The sequence below is a fragment of the Mesocricetus auratus genome, unplaced genomic scaffold (assembly GCF_017639785.1).
Source record: "Mesocricetus auratus isolate SY011 unplaced genomic scaffold, BCM_Maur_2.0 Super-Scaffold_100007, whole genome shotgun sequence".
In the NCBI taxonomy this organism is placed as follows: Eukaryota; Metazoa; Chordata; class Mammalia; order Rodentia; family Cricetidae; genus Mesocricetus; species Mesocricetus auratus.
In genome coordinates this window covers 73125181-73147480 of record NW_024429191.1, presented here as the reverse complement: position 1 = coordinate 73147480, position 22300 = coordinate 73125181, and the positions used below count along the sequence as shown (strand labels likewise).

The following is a 22300-nucleotide window of genomic DNA, read 5'->3' as shown; positions in this document are numbered from 1 at the left end:
CCTCTTTGTCTTTAAGCAAGACCAGCACCGTGGTCTCTAGCACTATTTCAAAAGTACTTTTGTCCATCTGTTCTCTGTGTGATCCCAATCCAGATGACCTTTTAATTCCTGAAATTTCTTGGATCTATAAAACAAAGAAAAGTACAACAGAACAGCTCGGGAATGGACTCAGAAGTATGCAGTGTAAAGAAATTATTGGATAACCTCTACAAATATAGCTAGGGAACTCTGAAAGAGAAAGCCCTTTTGATTTCCATTTGACTGCTTTCTGTGAGCCCACACCTCATCTTTCCCTGTGCACATTTACCTGACGCAGCAGTGCTGCCTGTTGTACATACTTGGAACAACAAACCATAAATACTGTACTACTGTACCAACATTGCCTCCTGGCAGAGATGTGTGTGTGTGAGAAGCCAGTTCTTCAGGTGTAAGCTAGGTGTGAGACTAAAAGCTTTCGTTATTGATCTAAATTGGGATAATGGCAAGATGTAAGGGATGCTAGGTCACAGTGTGTGCTTGGATGGGAAGAAGAATGTTCTAGTGACCTGTAGGAAATTGTTCTTAAGTGGAGTCCATCCCATCTCAAACAGTCATAAAAACACCAGGTGAAGAACATGAAGCTGTTTCTATATTAATTCCACCCTGAAGGGCCTACAACTTAGGTGAAAGCTGTGACCAGACATTAAACTCTACGTACATGCTGTATTTTTTCCTTTCTTCTTATTATTATTTAATTTTAAATAGCTTGTTTTACATGTCAATCCCAGTTCCCTCTCCCTCCCCTCCTCTCGCAACCCCCCACTATCCCCCCTCTATTTTAAGGTCTAAATTTAACTGATGAACATGTAAATGGACTGGAGTATAGTGGGCTTTATTTCCAACACTCTCACATCTCCCTGGGCTTTCAGCTTTTCTCAGTTTAGCTCCTTTCCATAATCTTTGGTTTGCATGTGGTTTCTCAGTTAATACATAGCCAATAGTGCTTACTTTTCTTATGTTTTTAACTGCAGTGGCCTATTTCAATGTAAGGGTGAAAATTCATTTGATGGAAATATTTGTGTATATTTAAAAACCCAGTTGCTTCTCTGGACCTTGTATGTTCAAGAATGATTAATCTGTATAATTAAACTGATTGCTGCAGTGTGTATATATATGGCCAGATCCAGCTTATGACTTTATTTTGTGGAGGCAGGGTCTTCCTATGTAGACCTGGCTAACCTACCTCCACCTGCTTTTGCCTCCTCGGTGCTGGAATTAAAGGCCACCACAGCTGTGGTTATGGGTTTTAATGTAATGTAACAACTTAATTAAAAGGCAGTGTGTCATACAATTCATCTCTTAAACTGTGCAGGGCAGAGACTTCTAGTATAATGACAAATTTTGTGACTGGTGTAGTCCTCAGTTTCCATTATTTCAAGAAATTGCAGTCTGTCCCCATTTCCTCTTGATCCTTCCAGGCCCTCTTCTACAAATTGGCTTATTCTGGATATTTATAAACAGAATCAGGTATTGTGTGATTTGGTTGTATTTAGACCTTTCAGGGGGAATTCTGTTTGGTTTTCTGTCTTCCTAATGGGCAAGCTATCTTCTGGAACAATGTTTCTTTTGGGAGGGGGTCGAGACAGGGTTTCTCTGTGTCTTTGGAGGCTGTCTGGAACTCTCTCTGTAGACCAGGGTGGTCTCCAACTCACAGAGATCCGCCTGCCTCTGGCTCCCAAGTGCTGAGATTAAAGGCGTGCACCACCACCGCCCAGCAGAAACAAAGTTTCTTAAAGAGGGCTCCTAGTAGGTCTTCTCAGCAATCTTGGCTTTGGCATGTTTTTGGAGTTACTCTCCCTAAATTGGCACTGGAGTTCTGAGCTAGAGAGATCCTTAGGTTAATACCTTTGGCCATCATGATGTGGTAGCAGCTGTGAGCCTCATAGCCACTTCCTAGGGCTAACAGTAAATTAATTTTGCAAAGCCTTATGGCTTTTTTTTTCCTAAGTCTAGGATGGAGTGATAGTGGTGGTGAAACTTTTGGTCTCAGTGCCTCATGATCTGCTTGTCTGTTCTTGATTTTAGGAGAAGAATTCATTTCTCAACTACAATGTATCCTGTATCCTCACCATGCCTCAGTATATGAGACAGGGCTATGGCAAAATGCTCATTGATTTCAGTAAGTGATGCTGCTGACATCAGCTCTTCAAGGCTGGGACCCTGGGGGTGTTGTGTGCTCTTGATAGTGCCTAACTTGTAGTGGAAGGAAGTACCTTGAGAACTGTTAGTGAATGAGCATTTATCAATGAATATAGAACCTGGAGTTGATGCTGAATTAGTAGCGGATGCAGAGAATAATAAAGTAAGCTCGCCAGGATTATCCCATTTGAGACTGAAATAGCACAGATGCGTGCTTAAGGCTTAAAGCTGTCCTTTGATGCTTGGGATTTCACTTATGTAAGTACTTGTGGAGGTAATCCATGTACCTGATTTAGGCTTCGGATATTATACTCACTCTTCATTAATCATGGGTATCAGGTTTGAATTTGTCTGCCCAATAATGTGTACCTCTCTGATTCATGGGTCTTACTACATTTGCTTGTTGGTTTAGAGCATACACGTGGAGGTCAGAGGACAACTTGCATGAGTCTTCTCTCTCCTCCATGTGGGTCCTGGGTTTGAACTAAGATTATCAGCTTGGTGACAAGTGCCCTAAACTGTTCGTTTAAAATGTCTGTAAGCATTGTGCTGAAGTGACCAATTCAAACTCTGTCCATTTGTTTCACACCCTCAAAACCCACTTCAGGGGCATTACAGATCTCTCAAGACTGATCAGTTTGTGCAAGTAAACCATGTTTCTTTTAAAAAGACTTGTGCACTTGCCCAAAATCAAGGATATTAAAATCTAGCACATAAAGTCCATTACTAGAGGTAGAAATACAGGAAATATACTAGTTGTAAGATGTTTTTAAACAGAAAAGGGCATTAGACATAGAAAATTTGATGGCTCTGGCCAGAGGCTGTCAGGAAGCAAACTGTACTCTCCTGTGAGTAGTGGTTCAACATTTATTCCCAAGTCAGCATTCCCAGTGCCTATTGAGCATAGCCACTGTGACAAATGAGAACCAGCTGTGTGCTACCAGCATCTATGTCACGGAATTTTAGTCAAAGAAAGAATGGCTCAGTGGCTAAGAGCACTGGCTGCTCTTGCAGAGAACACAGGTTCAGTTTCCAGCACCCACATGGCAGCTCACAGCTGTAACTCTAGTTCCAGAGTGTCAGATGCCTTCTTCTGGCCTCCACACATGGTACACATACATAAAAATTCATACGTGTAGGCAGACACCCATACACACAATACAAATAAATGTTTTTAAGTCTTTTTTTTTTTTTTTTTGGTCATGAGTATATATGATGCACTTGTGTATGTTCACATGTGATAACCAGAAGTTGATAGTGTCTTCCTCTGCTTTTGATTTATTTATGGACAGAGCATCTCATTAAACTGAGAACTCTCTTCGACTAGCTAGCCTGCATGTCCTGGAGATCCCATCTATGCCTCCAGAAAGCTGAGCTTACTGGCAGCCACCATGCTTGGCCTACTTCTATGAGGATTCTGGGGGATCCACACTCTGGCTTTTATGATTACATGGAAAGTACTTTATTTGCTGAGCCATTTCCCTAGCCCCTATAAAAATTTTAAATTAATGTTTATTTGTTTGTTTGAGGCAAGGTTTCACTGTATAACAGCTCTAACTATCCTGGAACCCACTCTGTAGATCAGACTGGCCTCGAACTCACAAGATCCGCCTGTCTCTGCCTCCAAGGTACTGGGATTAAAGGCAAGCGCCGCCACCACCTGGCCATACTTATTTTATGTACATTGATGTTTTGCCTGTGTACATGTTAGGTGTCCTGGAAGTGGAATTACAGTTGTGAGTGGGTTCTGGGAATTGAATCTTAATTGTTTGGAAGAGCAGTCAGTACTCTTAACTGCAAAGCCATTTCTCCAACCCCAAGTAAAAAATTTTTTAACTAGACTTGGTGGATGGAACATATAATGCTAACACTCCTGTCTCTAGAGGATTGCCACACATTTATGGCCAGCTTGATTTAACTTGAAAGAAAGGAAGGGAGGGAGGGTTGTTGTATTTTGTAATTTGGATCTACAACACAGATATGGAAGGACTTCTATCTCTGTTCTTAGCAAATACCCATACAGTTGCTGTTAAAGCCTTTTGTGAAGGCTTCCAGGGTTGTATCTAAGTGCCTTGTAATAGGCACTTACACATTCCTCCACTCTTGTTTATATAAAGCCAGTATGTTTTCAGCAGCCACACAGAGCATACTCTGTTGAATGGCTGCCTCTGTGGTCCTGCAAAGCAGATGTCCTTAAATCTTCTGTGTTTGCACTGGTTTTTGCTGTTAGAATGAGATTTAGTGTTGCTTGGAAAAGTCTGACTGGGCTTCCCAACCATATGGAAGCAGAGACAGTGGGAAACATTTCACTGCAGATTCATGGTCAGCCTGGTCTATATATAGTGCATTATAGGCCGGCTATACTACATATTGAGACCTTGTCTCTAAAAAGCCCCCTCACCCAAGGGCTGGTGACATAGCTCAGTGGGTAAAGACACTTGCTGCCAAACCTAAGGACCTGAGTTTGATTCTCAGTACCCACACAGTAGAAGGAGAGAACCAATTCCTGCAAGTTGTTGTTTGATTTGCACACCAGCAAGCACACAGAATAAGTAAGCAATTTTTTAAGGCCCTCTCCCCAAATAAAAAGAAAAAGAAACCAAGTTTGTGGTTTTTTTCTTGGCAGGTTATTTACTTTCCAAAGTGGAAGAGAAAGTTGGCTCTCCAGAGCGCCCCCTGTCAGACCTGGGACTCATAAGCTACCGAAGCTACTGGAAGGAAGTGCTGCTCCGTTATCTGCACAACTTCCAGGGCAAGGAGATTTCCATCAAAGGTGGGTTGCACTTGATGACCGTGACCTCCATTCTGTTTAATCTGACTGTGACTGGAGAGCACTGCAGAGACCCTCAGTGCAGGGCTGAAGATCCTGGAACATTGGGTCCTGAGAATGGTCATAAAGTGGTTTTTCCCATCTGGAGTTGTTAACACTCAATTCTTGTAAAAACCAAGGGGAGGAGGGCCGGGCAGTGGTGGCACACGCCTTTATTCCCAGCACTCAGGAGGCAGAGGTGGTGGATCTCTGTGAGTTCGAGACCAGCCTGGTCTACAAGAGCTAGTTCCAAGACAGCCTCCAAAGCCACAGAGAAACTCTGTCTGGAAAAACCTAAAAAAGAAAGAAAAAACCCGGAGCCATGGCTCAGCAGTTAAGAGTACTGACTGCTCTTCTGGAGGAATCTGGGTCAATTCATAGCATCCATATTGTGGCCCAAAACTGTAATGCAACTGTATGTAACCCCAGTTCTAGACATACATGTGGGTATGTAGACATACATCCAGGCAAAACACCTATATACATAAAATACATACATACACACGTGAATATATGTCATTTCTTTTAAAAATCAGGAACATTTCAAGTATTTTGAAGCATTGGAATTTTAGGAAAGACATCTGGCCCTTTCACAGGAAGAATTTCTCTTTTGGGGGTGGTTTGGAGACTGGGTTCTTCTGTAGCTTTGGAGGCTGTCCTGGAACTAGTTCTTGTAGACCAGGCTGGTCTTGAACTCATAGAGATCTGCCTGCCTCTGCCTCCTGAGTACTAGGATTAAAGGAATTCGTGTGTGAGTGCGTGTGTGCCTCCACCGCCACCCGGCCACAGGAAGAATTTCTGATCAAGATTGACCTTGATTTCTAAGTGGCCCAGAGTAGCTCCTTGCCATTAAATCTGTTTTTGGACTGGTCAAACATTTTGATTAGGTAGCCTAAGTGCCACAGATTTGGGCTCTGGAAAACTACATGAAAGGGGGGCCTTGGGAGACATTGGTGTGGGGGTCTGTGCTTCAGTTGAGATCTCAGTAGCGCCTTTGTTACAGAAATCAGCCAGGAAACAGCTGTGAATCCCGTGGACATTGTCAGCACTCTGCAAGCCCTTCAGATGCTCAAGTATTGGAAAGGCAAGCACCTAGTTTTAAAGAGACAGGTGAGAGTTCCCTCAGCTGCCGGTGGTGTCCTCAGAGCTTAACAAAGCTTAGTGTGGCTGTACTACCCACAGCTTACTTCTCTTAGAGGGTGTGATTGGAAGCTCTTAGCCTTGTTCCAGCTGGCAGTGAGAGCCTCGTGGCCTTTGTTGCTAAGCTTATTTCCTCCCTTGTCCTTATCTGAGCTTTGGGTAATCTCTGTCAGATCTGAATGACACAACTAAGCATCTTTGTGTGGCCTAACACTTCTGCCCATCCATGCGAGTTCTCATAAGTTCTAGGATTCTCATAAGTGGTTTGGGATTATTTTGTCAAATGCCACCTCAGCTCATTCCATTTTTCATTTTTAGTTACGTACATGTAATAAGCATAAATGAATTAATAGTTTTCAGTTCTCGTTGAATGCAGAAATAGGAAGAAATAGATTAGAGAGGAAGGCAGTTTGCAAATTCAAAGATAATATCGTGATTTACCTCTAATATATTATTGGAACCTGGATGAATCTGTCTCTAATCATTTTGGAATCTGTTTTAAAGTGTGTATGTTATAGTTGCTCCTTTATTCTTCACAGGACCTGATAGATGAATGGATAGCCAAAGAGGCCAAAAGGTCCAACTCCAATAAAACCATGGATCCAAGCTGCTTAAAATGGACCCCTCCCAAGGGCACTTAAAGTGACCTGTCATTCTGAGCCAGCGAGCCCCAGCAGTAGGAATCCGTACCCTAGGGATCTGTCTGTCATTTCTGTTGCTCTTGTGATTGGCAAGTACAGTATCCTTTGGGAAGGCCACCCCCCTCAGGACTGTCCTGGCTCCGACCTTCGTGTACACTGCAGACACTAGTTCTGAGGAACTGTTGTTTCGGCCTCAGTGAGGTTGCCTGGACGGATCTGTATTAGGCTCAAGTACAGATCCTTATAGCACTGACCCAAGGAGTTGTGTTATGGTACTGTACCTGTCCAGTCACTGGTTCTTTCCTCATGTTCTTTAGCCCCGTGAGGTTTGTGTCCTGAACTTTGTGCTAGTGCTTTCTCCTGCCTGGTCACCAGACCTCCAAACACGGTTGCCACCGAAGGCCCTTTGCAGTTATTCCTTACACATTCTTCATGAAGGGTGGGGAAGAGGCAGCACTTGTGAGTATATGTATGTCTACTGGGAGGGGTCCATTCATCCTGGATTTCATCTCATTCATGGTTGCTTTTTTTCTCCATTTTTGTCAAATGGCTTGTCTTTGGTCAGGATCAGACTGACCTGAGCTAGGTACTCCTGAAGTGTTTCCCAGGAGATCACAGCACCTGGTCCATCTGAATGAGACGGGGTGAAGAGGAAGAAGAGGTGGTGATTTCATGTTTCCTTTGTATTCCCTTATGGGCACTAGGGCAGTATCTTGTTGGAAGGAAATGGTTAATTTTTTTTCCACAGCAGAAAATGCCCCCTCTTTCTTTTTTTATTTCCTGCCCCCTTTTATGTAACAGTTTCCCTTCATGTTAATTGGTTAATCACACTGCAGATATTCCCACCTGCCTTTGCCAGTCTGGTATAGGGTGGCTGTACTTCCACATAAGTTGCACTGATTTTGTCCAGAGCTTCCTGGGAGAAGTGGAAAGTGCTTGAAAATGACTTCTGTTTCTCAGCCCATGACTCAGCAAGACAGAGTGGCCACACCGCCTTGGTTTGCTTCCCCTTTCAACAGTGCCTCCCCCTACAACAGGCTGAAGTGCTTCTGTCCCTCCAAGAACTTCATTTCCCTTTTGGGACTTGCCACCATCATCCTGTTCTCTGGTTTCCTATTTTTGGTGGTGTTAAGTGAAGGAAGAACTGTTCCCTCTAATTTCTCCCTGTCCCGTTATATAACCTGCTATCTTGGGGCAGCTTTTGATGTCTGACATGTCACCCTTCCCAGCGTGGTCTCCTCCAGCACTGCTGTCTTCATGTGGCACCCTCACCACAACCCTAACTCTGGTCATTTGTGCCTTTCTCTTGTCATCGCTGTACACTACTAATACTCACTGTGGGTTGGAGGGAGCTGATTTTAAGCATGTTCAGTGGCAGCTCTCCTCCAGTTTCAGTGTCACTGTTAAAATTTATCCAAATGCCGCTTCACTGGGGGTTTTTCTTAAGGGTAAAGGCCTTTTACAGATGCTGAACCCTTCCCCACATGTGGTAGAATGTGCTCTTCTGTATCTATTCAATAAAGCATGTTCTCTGCTCATGTCTGATTAATCTGAGGCTTGTTTATATGTGGAAGTGGCGTGATTGATCTGTGGCTAATGGCTCAGTTAAGTATTAGGAGTGGGGTTTGTAGCTGTGGATCATTTTCCCCAGTGAAACAGATTGTTGACAGAGTGAGCATTTACTCTGTACTCAATTGGTAGAACAAATTGAATCTGCCTCTATTTGGCTCCAGGAACTAGTTGTGCACAACAGTGGCTAGCTAGTGTAACATTCTTAGACTCTTCTGCCTCTTGTTTGGGGGTGGAACTAGTGGGAGGTTGAGGTAGGTGGGGGTACCATGAATGCTTATAGGAGGCAGAAACAAATATGTTTTTTTTTTCTCCACTATGTCCACCAGTTGCGAGCCCTGCCATCTCTAATCATTACCCAGCCCAGATTGTGCTTCTGGAATAGTCATATTTTGCTTGTGTTTACTCGTGCAGGAATAGGGAGGTTCAGTGCTACCATTTGTATGGTGGAAGAGGAGCTATGTTTGCTGAAGTAGTTTTGCTCACTGGCAGACTTTCCTACTGCAGTTGGGAAATGCAGTGAAGAAAAATTGCTTCCCCTTCTATTCATCTTAGAACAGGATTTGTTCAAATTTCCGTGTTGTAAACATTTACAAAGGGAAATTTTGTTTGTTTACAGATTAAAAGGTAATTAACAGCCAGGCGGTGGTGGCGCATGCTTTTTATTCCAACACTTGGGAGGCAGAGGCAGGCGAATCTCTGTGAATTCGAGGCCAGCCTGGTCTACAAAGCTACACAGAGAAACCCTGACTTGAAAAAAAAATCCAAATAAATAAATAAATGATTAGTTAAAGTGCTTGTTCTTCTAACAGTGTCAAGCAGCAGGGCTCTGAGCCACCATCTTCTTTTCTGTTTGTTTCTGGCCTTTGGGAAGCTGAAAAACAAATTAAGGTGTGTGTTTGTACACCTATGCAAATATGCACACATCTGTTTATAGTTCAGGAAATTGCCTTTGCTGTCCCTTCCCAGACATGGGAAGCCTAATTTGAGAAGCCTACTTTGGTTAAAGTAGGAAACATTTCGGCTGCTTTGTCCTGACTCAGGACTCTGAACTAGTTCTTGGAATGTGCTTGAATGCAAAGAACCAGTTCTGGTGAGTATGAAGTATAGAGGAAGGTCTTGCTCACTGGCTGCTGGGCCTCACAGGGTGTCTTGAGAATAGAAGATGAAAACACCTTTGCTAAATAATAGCATGTGATGTGTGCTAGGAATTGGATCTCAACTGGTTTTACTTTCAGGTCTTTTGGCCACAAGCTTGCAAATGACTGCCTCTCCCAGACTGATGGGGGGAGTGTAAATTGCTCACTTCCTTTGTGGTCTCTTAAGCAGTGCCAATGAATGTCACTAAACCAGAAACAAGGCTGGGCAGTGAGGAAAATGCCCCCCTGAGCGAAGCGTCAGTTTGTTGTTCTCCTGTGCCGTGTCTTCAGGTACATGTTCGGACGCCCAGGCTTTGTTTACTTGAGCCTTGGAGTAGAGAAAATAACCTGGGCTGTTGACCACTTTAGCTCTGTGGTGCCTCCCAAGTGTTACTTGTGAGAGATAAACATCTCTATTCTCTACAAGTCACGTTCCAGTAGAGTTTGTTTCTGGAAACGGCTTACCGTGGACTTCTTACCTCACAGTATAGAGTGTGCTAGATACTGCTGCATCCCTGTGTGTGTGGAGGCCCTTGAGAGTGGCTCACTTTCCTCAAGTGTGAGTCCGACTTGGGATTTTGAAGTGGTAGTTTGGTGCTTGTAGACTAGAAGCAGAAACTGGCCTGCAGCATTTGGAGAGACTAGGCAGGACTGAGGCACCCCAACTGACAGCACCAAAAACCCACACTTGGGGCTCTTGAAGATGTCACTCCCAACCTAGCTCAGGAATTCACAGGTTGTCCTTGAATTTCTGATCCTCCTGCCTCCACCTCGAATGTTGGGGTTTTAGGTCTGTGGCACCACACTCACTTGAGACTGACTTACTGAGTTTCAGAACTATAACTGTCTACTCGGGGTAGCCACTATTTTAGTTACCTATACTGTGTAGCTCTCTGGAGACTGATTCCTCGGAAACACCACTATACTGAGGGACGAGCTCAGTACTTGGAGCACCAACATCGTTTTACCACTTAGCAGAATGGGCCTGGAAAGAAGTGGAGAACACTGAGAGGCAGCCGAACGCATGGATCCTGACTAGAAACCTTTACAAGGAAACTGGTGTGGCCACTGCACTAGAAATCACTCAGATGGAAAGTGTTGTATGCAGAGATGAGGAACTTGGGTAACATGCCAGGTTTGAAAGGAGGTAAGTGCACACAAGTAGGCTTTCAGAGTGGGTACATCTCAGCTCTCCCAAAAGCCATCAAGGCTTCCAAGACTTTCAAATTCTCAGTGGTGTCTGAGCTCCCATCAGGTACTAGCCTACCCCATGAATTTTATTTTTCCTAAACCTCCCAAACTTGAAACATCAGAATAAAAGACGTCTCCCTTGCTGAGTCTCAAGTGGGGTGACTGTAGGGACCCATCCTGGGATGACAGCCAAGGTGGGGTGTGTGTGCATCTGTGGTTAGAATGTACACCTGGGATGCAGCGTTACCAACTGGGAGATTCTGCTGCAAAGACACTCTCCGAGGAAGAAGCCCACACTGTCCCCTACTCTCCTATTCATCCCTATGTGTGAGAAGGAAGAAATGCTTGAGGTTGGCTTGGACCTTTAGGTAAACAGGAAGTCTTAGAGCAGGTTTATTATAGGTCTAGTAAAAGCAGGCTGGCTGGGAATGGTGTACAGAGCTGTAATCTAGCACTCAGGAGGCTGAACTTGGAGGAGGATTGCAAGTTCAGATTTCTTAGGCTGCCCTGTCCCAAGAAAAAAGGAAAGCAAAGACTTTTTTTGTTTGTTTTCGAGACAGGGTTTCTCTGTGGCTTTGGAGGCTGTCCTGGAACTCTCTTTGTAGACCAGGCTGGTCTCGAACTCACAGATCTGCCTGCCTCTGCCTCCCAAGTACTGGGATTAAAAGTGTATGCCGCCACTACCTGACCCACAAAGACTATTTTTTTTTTTTTTTTTTGAGACAGGGTTTCTGTATTGTTTTGGAGCCTGTCCTGGAACTCACTCGGTAGACCAGGCTTGGTCTCGAACTCACAGAGATCCACCTGCCTCTGCCTCCCGAGTGCTGGGATTAAAGGCTTGCGCCACCACCGTTTGACCACAAAGACTATCTTAATGGTAGTCTTGATTAATTTAGTCACCTCCCTCCAGTAGCCTCTGCTGTCACCACCCAGGCATTCAAATGTCTACCTTCCTGTTCAATATACCCTACCCCCACCCACCCCTGTCACACAGAGAGGAGACCAAGTGCCCAGGGGAAATAATCATTTTCTCTTTGGAATGAGGGACACAGAAGATAAACATTTTTTTTTTTTGGTGGGCCAATGAATGAGCTAATGAACTTCATTTGCTGTTAACCCTACCCACATAATTTCAGTGGATTTCTGGTTTAGCCCCTATCATTTATGTTCCCGTGTGTATACACAACATAAGAAGGCTAGAAAACAATTCTTGAGTATTGTTTCTCAGGTGCCAAACACTTGTGGTTTTGTTTGGTTGGTTGGTTTTTGTTTTTTTCGAGACAGGGTTTTCTCTGTATTGTTTTGGAGCCTGTCCTGGAACTCACTCGGTAGACCAGGCTTGGTCTCGAACTCACAGAGATCCACCTGCCTCTGCCTCCCGAGTGCTGGGATTAAAGGCTTGCGCCACCACCGCCCGGCTCAAACACTTGGCGTTTTAAGGCCAGGTCTCTCTGGCATAGAGCTCACCTGTCTCTGCCCTCTGCCCCCAGCACCATGATTACAAACACTATCATACCCTGTTTCTTTTTGTTGTTGTTTGTTATGTTTGTTTGTTTATAGTTTTTTGAGATGGTTTCTCTGTGTAGCCCTGGCTGTCCTGGAACTTGCTCTGTAGGCTAGACTGGCCTCAAACTCATAGAGATCTGCCTGCCTCTGCCTCCTGAGTGCTGGGATCAAAGGTGTGTGCCACCATTATTATAAATTCTGGGGACCAAACTGAGGTCTTTATGCTTGTATGGCAAGTACTTTGCTGGCTGAGTTCATCTTCCATTCCGTTAGCAATCTTATTTCCAGTGTTTCCCCTTGGATTTCATTCTGATTAAGAGACTTAAAAAATAACTGGGCATGGTGGTACATGCCTTTAATCCTAGTACTCAAGAGGGGATCTCTGTGAATTCAAGGTCAGCCTGGTCTGTGTGTTCCAGGACAGCCAGGGCAACACAGAGAAACCCTGTCTTGAAAAATTAAAAAAGGAAAAAAAATACGTTTACTTATTTGTATGTGTGTATATACATGTGTGGCTATCACGTATCGTGATCAGAGGATACGTTTTGAGAATCAGGTTTGGCAGCAAGCGCTCGATGGAACAGCAGCTTTATTTTTTCAGATAGAGCCTCAGCCTCCTAGGGTTGATACTGCAGATAAGTAGCACCATGCATAGCTTCTGATGTTGTTAAACATCTCAGGGTCCTCTGTCTTAGGAAAGAGTTTCCCCTACTAGATTGGGGCTCTCTGAGATTGGAGCTATTCTGTCTTTCTGGAGCTCTACCCTGAATGGGGACAGCTAACTGTCCTAAAAGCAAAGCCCTTATACAGGAGGACTGATGAATGACCTGGGACCAAATTGCAGTCAGGAGGACTGAATTGGAGAGGGTAACTCCTTTTAAAACAATTCCTTTATTTTGTGTGTGCATATTGGTACACACATGCCATGACACACATGTAGAGGTCAAAGGACAACTTGGAAATGTTTACTTTTTCCCTGTGTGGGTCCTAGGGATTGAACTCAAGTTGTCAGGTTTGGCAACAAGTGCCTTAACCCACTAAGTCGTATCATCAGCCCAGTGACCTCCTTCGGCAGGAGTATCCGGAATCGAAAAGGGTGCCTGGCCCCACTCCTTCCCACCCCAAATGCATGCAGTGCCTTCCCCACCAGGGTATTTTTGTTTCTGTCACCATCCTTAGCCAGGCCCCGAGTTCTTTTCCCACCTGAGGATGGCCCTTGGCAGAGAGTAATCTTCCTCTCTGCTATTCTGACATCTTGCCCTCTATCCCACATGCTCAAGGAAGCTACTCCATACTGCTCACTCATTTATTGAGCTCCACTGTGTGTTGGGCATGGGATACAGAGTGTGAAACCCACCCTGTAATACATAGACATGAGAGCCTGGGTGCAGGGGCGAGCTGGGTCACTCCCTCCTGTGAGGCAGCACTACGTTGTGTGCCATTGCTACCTGAAGCCAAGAATTGTGGAAGAAATGCAGGGTTCTGTGCAGGCCTGGCATGAAATGCCCAAGCTGAGGACAGAAGACACTGGACCGTTGGCCTTAGGCTCTTCAGCTGTGATGCTCAGGGATTATGGACATGGCATCCTTTGGGAAGCATATTTGGGGCTCACTCGGAACCCTGGCCATCCTCTTCTGTGTCCAGGGAGAGAGCTACACGTTGCTCGTGACTGAGAGGGTCTGGTCTCCCTCTTTGACTCTGAAGGCCTTCTGTGGCCACTGTGCCGGGCCCTGCACTCTGGTGGTGTGTCTCCTGTCTGCAGGTTCCTAGAGCAGTGGAATTATAGGTTCATCTGCCATATCTCCAGCCAGCCCTCAGTCATCCTCTACAGAAAGGGGAATGGTATCCTAAAGTCTGGAAGATTTTCTTGGGACAAGGAACACTGCCCAGGAAACTGATTTTGTTACTAGCTCACTGTGCGGCTTAGGACAAATTACTTTCTGTCCCCAGAAAATGATGTCTAAGGGACCAGCTTACCCCATGTATGTAGACCATTCATTTCAACAATATTGCAGGGAGTTCCAGAGACCCTCTGAAAGACTCACCCTGAGAAAATCTCAGGGGAAAAAAGACAGTTTCTTCCCAGTAGCCAATGTTCCATCAGGAAAGAGGGAGGAGCCAGAAGTCAGGTATAACATTGAAATAGCATAGAGCTCAGTGTGACCTGCATCTGGTCACTGTTGGGTCCACTGCCCTCCTTGTGATGGCTCTCTGCACCTCCCCCAACCTGGATTATTTATTTTCATGCCTGGATTCAGGGACCACTTGAGGGTACAGTTCCTGCTTGGGGGCACAGGGTGTTAGCTGCTTTTAGGGTATCACCTCTCGCATAGGGCTGCTCACTTAATGGCAGTTGTTGACTAAGAATCTCTTTAAGACTAAATTCCTGACCTGGGGATCAACAACTAGGTCTTCCCAGACAGAAGATTGGGGATGCTGCAGGACATCATATCCTGTGACTCCACTGAACCTTAAAGGGGACATGAGCTGGGGAGGATAAAACTTCAAGATCATCAGGGCTGGCAAAATGGCTCAAAAGGTATCTGTCACCATGTGACCACTGGAGTTGGGTCTCTGGCACATGATGGAAGAAGAAAACCAACTCTTGCAAGTTGACCTCTGACATCTACACACATTCTGTGGCACACACAAGCACACAGATATTCAGAAGACCAGCAGGGGCCTCTCCCATCCCTTGTACCACAGCTCCCCCCTCCTGTGGACCCTTCTGCTGGATAGAATGGTATGGGAAACTATTCTATCTGATGGCAGCAGAATGTCTGGCTGTTTTCCCATGATACCCTTGTCACCCTTTAGATGCCTTCTCCTACCTTCCATGGACAGACCTCTTTCGCCAAGGAGGTCCTGCGTTATTCGTCCCAGCTGATACCCTGGTGAGGAAGAGAGAAGGGGTAGAGAAAAAAGGAGAAGTAAAGGAAGGTTGCCTTAGGCATGGGGTTGCCTAAGGACAGGCAGGGTAGAGCTGGGCCTTCCAAATGTGGCCATTCTCCCTCGGGAGGTGAAGAAATGCCCTGGATCCCTTCATTCATCCATGGCTTTAGTCATCAAATCCTCCCTCTTGCTAGTCCTCTCACCAATATTTCTATGTTCAGAAACTAGGCTGAGTATTAAGGATGCAGATTGACCAAAGCCCTGGGTCTTCCTGTGGGGAGTTTCCAGGCTGGGAACAACCATGGGACACCCACAGGACTGCACAATGCAGTGTGCCTAGGAGACCATCATTCCCAGGCCATGGACACAAGCTACCTGCTCAGGAGGGGCAGTCCCACGATAACCTGCTAAGGATGGGGCTGTGAAATCAGTAACGGCCCCAAAACGCATGAAGGGGCTAAGTATGATTCATACAGCATTCAGCAGTTGTGGGTACAGCTGGTGTTTTCTGTGTTGTTTCAATTCATTTGAGACAGGCTCTTGCTTTGTAGTTCAGGCTGGTCTATACCTTGTAATCCCTCTGCTTCTGCCTCAGCTTCCCAAGTGCTGGGATTACAAGTGTGAGCCATCACACCCAGCCCCTCTTGTGATCCCCTTTCTACTGAAGGGCTTAAGCAGAATAAAGCAGATCTGGATTTACAGTTCTAACATCCTCAAGGAGCAAGGGGTTGAATTGATGAGCTCTTCCTGGTTGATTGATTTGCTTAACTGGTAATTCTGAAACTCTGGCCCTGTCTCCTACCTCTGCAGGCACTCCCTGGGCATGCATTTCCCACGCTCTAGGGAAATAACCAGAAAATCCATCTTCTGGTCAAGTCATAGCAGTCCTTTGATGGTACAGCAGTGCCAGCCAGGCATGCCCCCAGCCAGAGCTTCACTGTTTATTCCAGGATGGCTAATGGCCAGCACAGTGTTCTCCACCCCAGGGAGTATGCTGAGGGTAGACCAGGGCAGCACTCACCCATTCTTTCCTTTGGCTGGGTCGGATGTATTCCTGGGAGGAGAAAGGGGATGAAGATTGTGTTGCTTTCCTGGAGGCCTGGTGAGAGCTGTGAGGGGCTTTAATGGGAACTCTAACCACCCCCTTGTCCTTGCATGACCGTGGGGAATGTGCCCATAGGAGGCAGTAGAGTATGCATAGACTGGCATCACTGGGACTTGGCACCAGCCAGGAGGCGTCCTTGGGAAAAGTACTTACTATCAGAACTTCAGTCACCTACTGGCTCTTGGGGGTGTTGTTGACATAGAGGTCTGGCCATGGTGAGGGAAAGAAAAAATGTCTCTCACCATGTAGTCTAGGCTGGCCTGGAACTTGCAGTGAGTGTCCTGTTCTGCCTCCCAAGTGCTAAGATTACTGGCATGTGTCACCCAGCCTGCTTCAGCATTTTGTTTTGTTTATTGGTGTGTGTGTGTGTGCATGTGTGTGTGTGTGTGTGTGTGTGTGTGTGTGTGTGTGTGTGTCCGTCCATACTAATTTGGCAGGGCCTGTCACTGAACCTGATGCTTGCCAGTTTGTTTGACTGGCTGCCAGCAAGGCCAGAATATTGTCCCGGTCTTTACTTCCCCAGTGCTGGGATTACAAGTGTACTCCTAGCTTTTCATGTGGGCGTCGAGTCTTAAATTCAGGGTCTCATGCTTGTGTGGCAGCACTTTACTGATTGAGTCATCTCCCTGATTACCCCCCCCTTTTTTGAGACAGAATCTCATGTAGCATAGGCTAGCCTCAAACTCACTATGTAGCCAAAAAAAAAAAAAATGACCTTGAACTTCTTATCATTTTGTGTCTACCTACCGAGTGCTGGGATTACAGGCATCGTCACCATGTCCCATTTATGTTCCATATTTTGACCTTTCCCCCACTGGTGGTCTTATGTTTTACAAATTCTTGCTGTTATGAACAACTTAGTAATGAACCCTTTAGTACAAACATTTCAGAGGTCATGTGACATTCTCATACAAACCTGAGATTCTCTGACGTGAAACTATTAGTCAAAAGTGTACACCAGGTGTTGATGGTACACACATGCCTTTTATCCCAGCACTCAGGAGGCAGAGGCAGGCGAATCTCTGAGTTTGAGGCCAGCCTGATCTACAGAGTGAGTTTCAGGAAAGCGAAGGCTACCCAGAGAAACCCTGTCTGGAAAAACAACAAAAAGTGCACGCAGTTCCTACTTTGATGGATGCAGCCAATGGCTCCAAATGACAGAGAAAGTGCCTGAGCAGGACTACTCAGGACATGGCTGGGAAAAACAAAACAAAAAACAGCAAGCCAAGAGAAACCTAACTGTGTCCAGTATGACTTCTGTCTCCAAGAGAAACCTAACTGTGTCCAGTATGACTTCTGTCTCCAAGAGAAACCTAACTGTGTCCAGTATGACTTCTGTCTCCAAGAGAAACCTAACTGTGTCCAGTATGACTTCTGTCTCCAAGAGAAACCTAACTGTGTCCAGTATGACTTCTGTCTCCTGGGACAGCTTCCTTGTTTCCAGGACCCCGGGCATACAGCAGCTGTGCTTGAACTGCCCTGAACTAGATGGGAAGCCGGCCTTGCTCATATCTAGATGCTGCTGTCCATCTCACAACACTCCGCATCAGCCAGGTGTGGAACCAGGGTGTAAAGCCTCAGCCCCACTCCTCATGTGCTGAACAGCCCATGTGTACCTGTTGCCAGTGTCCCTCCTCAAAGCATCCTGCACGAATGAAGACTGATAGGGACAGTGTCCCTCGCCATCCCATGGACATCCCTCTCCTTGGTGTTGCAGAAACCGGTCAGAACCATGCCCACCGGCTTTGTCACTCACCCTGCACCCGCTTCCCCATCAGACCGTAGAACTGGCGAGTTCTGCTTCTCTTCATCTCCTGAAGCTGGAGCTCAATGCTGGCAATTGGGATTCCCTGGAGAAGCAGAGGGTTAGCATTAGAGTATGGAGCTGAAAAAGAGACAGGGGAGCCATACCTTCTCAACAACAGCCTGGCACTAGATTCTTTTGCATATTTACCCCAAACATTTTATTTATTTTTCTGAGACAGGGTTTCTCTGTGGCTTTGGAGGCTGTCCTGGAACTAGCTCTTGTAGACCAGGCTGGTCTTGAACTCACAGAGATCCTCCTGCCTTTGCCTCCCGAGTGCTGGGATTACAGGCATGTGCCACCTCAGCTAAACATTGTATTTTATAAAAAGATTTATTTTGTATACTGTGTTCTGCCTGCATTCGAGAAAAGGGCACCAAATCTCATTAAGGATGGTTGTGAGCCACCATGTGGTTGTTGGGAATTGAGCTCAGGACCTCTGGAAGAGCAGCCAGTGCTTCTAATCTCTGAGCCATCTCTCCAATACCCCAAACATTGTATTGATGATGATGTAAAATTTCACCAGCTGTGTTCCTGGTACTGTCCTAAGCATTTTCATTTAGTAACTAATTCTCTCACCCAAACCTCATGAAAATAGCCCAATATTATTGCTGTCAACATTTTACAGATAAAGGCATACAGGTACATAGAGATGAATTAATTATGTCCAAAAACAACTGAGAAATTGAGTCAGAACTTGAACTTAAGCTATCTGGATCAAAAGGCAGGCTTTCAAACACTCGGTTAAAAATTCAATATAAATATAATTACCATTAAGACTATGGAGCTGAGCATGATGGCATGTGATGGTAACCCCAGGACTTGAGTGGCTGAGGCAGGAGCATTGTCTGAGCCACATAGCCAAAGGCAGCAGCGAGAGGATTGCCGCCAACTGGACGTTAGACTAGTCTACATGGGTTCCAGGTGAGCTAGGAATACACATAGTAAGACTGTCTCAGAAAGAACATGCAGCCAGGTGGTGGTTGCACACACCTTTAGTGTCAGCACGACAGAGCTAATTTGAGGACAGCCAGGGCTACACAGAGAAAGCCTGTCTCGAGAAGGGGGGAAGGGGACATGTGACCCCTGTCCATTTTACATATGTGGAAACTGGGAGAGCTAGTAACCTTAATCAACGTAACACAGGAGAAGCTGAAGCAGGATTCAAAAGTCTTGAGAAATGTCAACAAAGACCAAAAGTGGCTGCCACTTAACATTGCAGAGCAACCAGGGCTAAATGGCTGTTCTCTTCTCTCCTCTATTGTCCCAGACTTACCCTTCCCAGAGCTGGGCATCCTGGAAGGAGTCCCACATGGGATCTGAGTGGAGCTATGGCCCTGGAAAAAGCCATTTTAATCCTCTAGCCTAGCCCAATTGGAAAATATCCATCCTAACAGCTGTAGACCTGAGTTCTCTCTCCCCCACTCCCTCTATGACCTTGAATCTCTTGGGGAGCACCTATGACCATCTCTGAACTGAGACAAGTAGGAACCACCTTTTCCAACAAGACTGAAGACAAGCCACCGCCTCCCTGGAGGCCGTACACTGGGAGCTGGGGACAGCTCAGTGACTGAGCTGGTGCAGGATCTCAGGACTCCAGGGAGTCAGGGAAGCCCCATAGGCTGTCTGGGGGCTTGCTGCGCCCTGTTTTCACGATAGATTGTTTTCTAAGTCTTGGCCTAATTCAGCCTCCCAATCTGTCTCCTCCCTGAGCTGTCAGTGGCTGGGGCAGCTGTCGCCAGCTGGAGTCACCCAGCCTAGCCAGAAACCAGAGAAAAGTCTCTTTGGAGATTTAGGCCCATCTTTGAAAAGCTCACAAAAACCACTTTGTCTTAATAAAGAGCATCCTCCAAGCACAAACTGGAAAGAGTGGTCTTTTACGAATTCAATTGAGCAGATCCTTCTACCCACCAGGTTCCTGCTAGGGGAGGAGAAACATTAGGAGGACTATCCTATTTTATCCAGGAAACCCAGGGGTGACTGCAGGCAGGGCACCCTGGGAACTGAAGGAATGAGTTCATGCCATTTGTAATGATACTTAGCAACCCGCAGAGTCAGTCTGTGAGGACTTCTGGTCATCTAACCTAGCCTCTCCTCTCCTTGAGAGGCAGAGAGGCACTGAAGGAGAGAGGAGGGGGACAAGATTCACCCCGCAGGATGAGCTAATTGACTGCAGGTGGAAACCAGAACTGCCAATGCCTGTGAAATTGATGACACTTCCATGTGTCCACGCCCAGTGTCCGCTCTGCTCCAACAGAACTTTTCACACATTGCATGTCTGTCATTGACTCAGAAGACGTCCCAGCTGCAGAATGAGCGAGGAGTTATTTTCTCTCCCCTCCATCTTGCAGGGGAGGCATTGAGGTTAAGAGAAGCAGGAGTCACTGGAGAAGATGAGACTTGAACCCAGGTCTCCCAGATCTGCTGTCCTCTCCCACTACCCACATTTCCCTAGAGAGGAAACTAGAGTGGACCCCTCGGCAGAGCTGTCTATGCATGGCTTTTCCTGGGGTCCCGTTTTGAGCCCTCCTCTTCTCCCTAGGCTGACCTTGAACTCCCTATAGAGTCAAGAATGACCCTGGACTTGTAATCCTCCTGTCTGAACCTCCTGAGTGCTGGGATGACAGGCACACCACCATGCCGTTTTATGCGGTGTTGGGGATTGAACCCAAGGCTGCATGTTTACTAAGCCCTTTACCAACTGAGCCACATCCCTAGTCCCCCAATTCTAATAGTGTCCAGGGACCTCACATGGCTCAGCAACATAAACCAACATCAGCCGAGTGACTTTTCCAGGACTGTTGGGAGGAGACAGGCTCCAGTTATTCTCCTGGTTCCCTGGTCAGGGATTGGGAGCTCTAAGGTCAGAGGTATGGGATCTCAGAGTAGGTTGGCGCTCCAACTTTTAGATTTCTTTCCAGTGACAGTACCAGGGAGTTTATCAGACACCACTATGGTCAAACACTGGTGCTTGTCAGGAGACAAAAGTGAGACAAAATAGTGATCCTGCTCCAGTAGGTCCCTTGAAAAGAAATTCCCTGGTGCTCAGATGCAGAGTCAGCACCTAGCTAAGGTGGAAGCTGTACATCTCAGACAAGCTCCTTTCCCTCAGTACCTCAGTTTTTCTCATCTGTGAAATGGGGATAACAATGGTAGTTTCCCCATGAAGTTGAAACAAGTTACTGTTTATGATACAGACAGTACAGCACAAGGAACGTAGTAGGTGTTAACTAAGTGTTTCTATACACACAGCACACATTATTGCTCACACGTGCAAGCCAAATGTGCCTCTGATGGCTGGACCGATCAGGGCTCATGCCCTTGACTCTCCCTACTCAGGGGAGTTTACCAGCCTGTCTTTCAGGGTTCGGGGTACACTCTGCTAGCCTGGCAGCCTCAGAAGGGATCTCCCAGCCCTCCGCCACGGGTCATCATCTCAGAAAGGTACCTTCAGGTTCACGGTCACCCAGGACTCTGCTTCTGTGCCAAGACTCAGTCGCTTTCTGTCTCCTGTTGTAGTGCACACCGACGGCCCAACCAGGAGAAGCAGGGCAAGGAGGGGCAGCATGGTGAGCAGGTGCTGCTCTGTCTGGGAGTCCGGGAAGCCCCTCGGCCTGAGCCACCTCCTTCAGCAGCGTGGGAGGGAAGTCTCCCCTGCTCTCCAGGCCTTCCAGCCCCTCTGCTTCCTTCCTGTGGCTAATCCCATCTTTGAGCTCCTTCACCAACAGTCGCTCTCCCTGGCTGATTGAGCCAATGCCATCAAGAGCCTAGACCTCTCCATAGCCACCCCTAACATTTGATCCCAAGGCTTAACACTGATGCAATACCAGCCTTACCTTTGGCTGGGTTCCCTCCTGTTACAGCTTGCCAGGGACACCCCCAGGGGAGTATCTCTAAAGCTGGAGCTGGGAAGAGGGCTACATGGTGCCAGCGTGTCACTGCTGATCAACCACTCCCCTCTCATCCCTTCTCTTTCTGCACTCGCCCATCCCAGCCCCCATGCGTCCTTAGAACACACTGCTGGCCCTGAGAGGCACCGTCGGTAAAGTGAGGCTTCCTGCAAGCAGAAATTGAGATTTGCCAGAAAATGGCCTCTGACCCCAAATGTCAGCCATTGGCCCTCAGTGAGTTTCCACGATTGCCAAAATGACATTCTAACCCTGAACCACCCTTATCCCCTCTGCTTGTAGCCCCTGTGCATTCCTTCTTCAAACTCCAAACTCCTCAGTATGCTCAGCCCCTGTCCAGATTCTCCTTCTCTCTGCCTGGCCATCCGTCCGTCCGTCATCTGTCTGTCAGTCTAGAACAAGGGCTCTGTGTTCAGAG

The 22300-nt window shown here is 46.5% G+C and overlaps 2 protein-coding genes across 4 annotated transcripts in view; one reads left to right on the top strand and one right to left on the bottom strand.

Annotated features, from left to right (window-relative positions):
• The window catches only part of Kat7 (lysine acetyltransferase 7), a 37824-nt gene extending 29518 nt beyond the window's left edge, over positions 1-8306 (top strand). For both annotated transcript variants that reach the window (XM_040749542.1, XM_040749540.1), the window contains 4 exons: positions 2065-2158; positions 4805-4951; positions 5991-6097; positions 6667-8306. In XM_040749542.1, the coding sequence (XP_040605476.1) occupies positions 2065-2158; positions 4805-4951; positions 5991-6097; positions 6667-6768 (450 nt within the window). In that variant the 3' untranslated portion in view covers positions 6769-8306. The remainder of the gene's footprint in view (positions 1-2064; positions 2159-4804; positions 4952-5990; positions 6098-6666) is intronic.
• A 5159-nt stretch (positions 8307-13465) lies between these two features.
• Positions 13466-21783, bottom strand: Tac4 (tachykinin precursor 4). Of its 2 annotated transcripts, XM_005076014.4 has the most exons (5): positions 21423-21778; positions 17927-18020; positions 16087-16119; positions 15005-15064; positions 13466-13939 (listed from the first exon to the last, which is right to left on the bottom strand). In XM_005076014.4, the coding sequence occupies exons 1-5, from the start codon at positions 21540-21542 to the stop codon at positions 13782-13784; spliced, it is 465 nt and encodes a 154-aa protein (XP_005076071.2). In that variant the 5' UTR covers positions 21543-21778; the 3' UTR covers positions 13466-13781. The 2 variants fall into 2 exon arrangements, with proteins under 2 accessions (XP_005076071.2, XP_040605473.1); XM_040749539.1 differs by lacking the exon at positions 16087-16119 and having other exon boundaries at positions 21423-21783.
• Between the last annotated feature and the right edge of the window lie 517 nt (positions 21784-22300).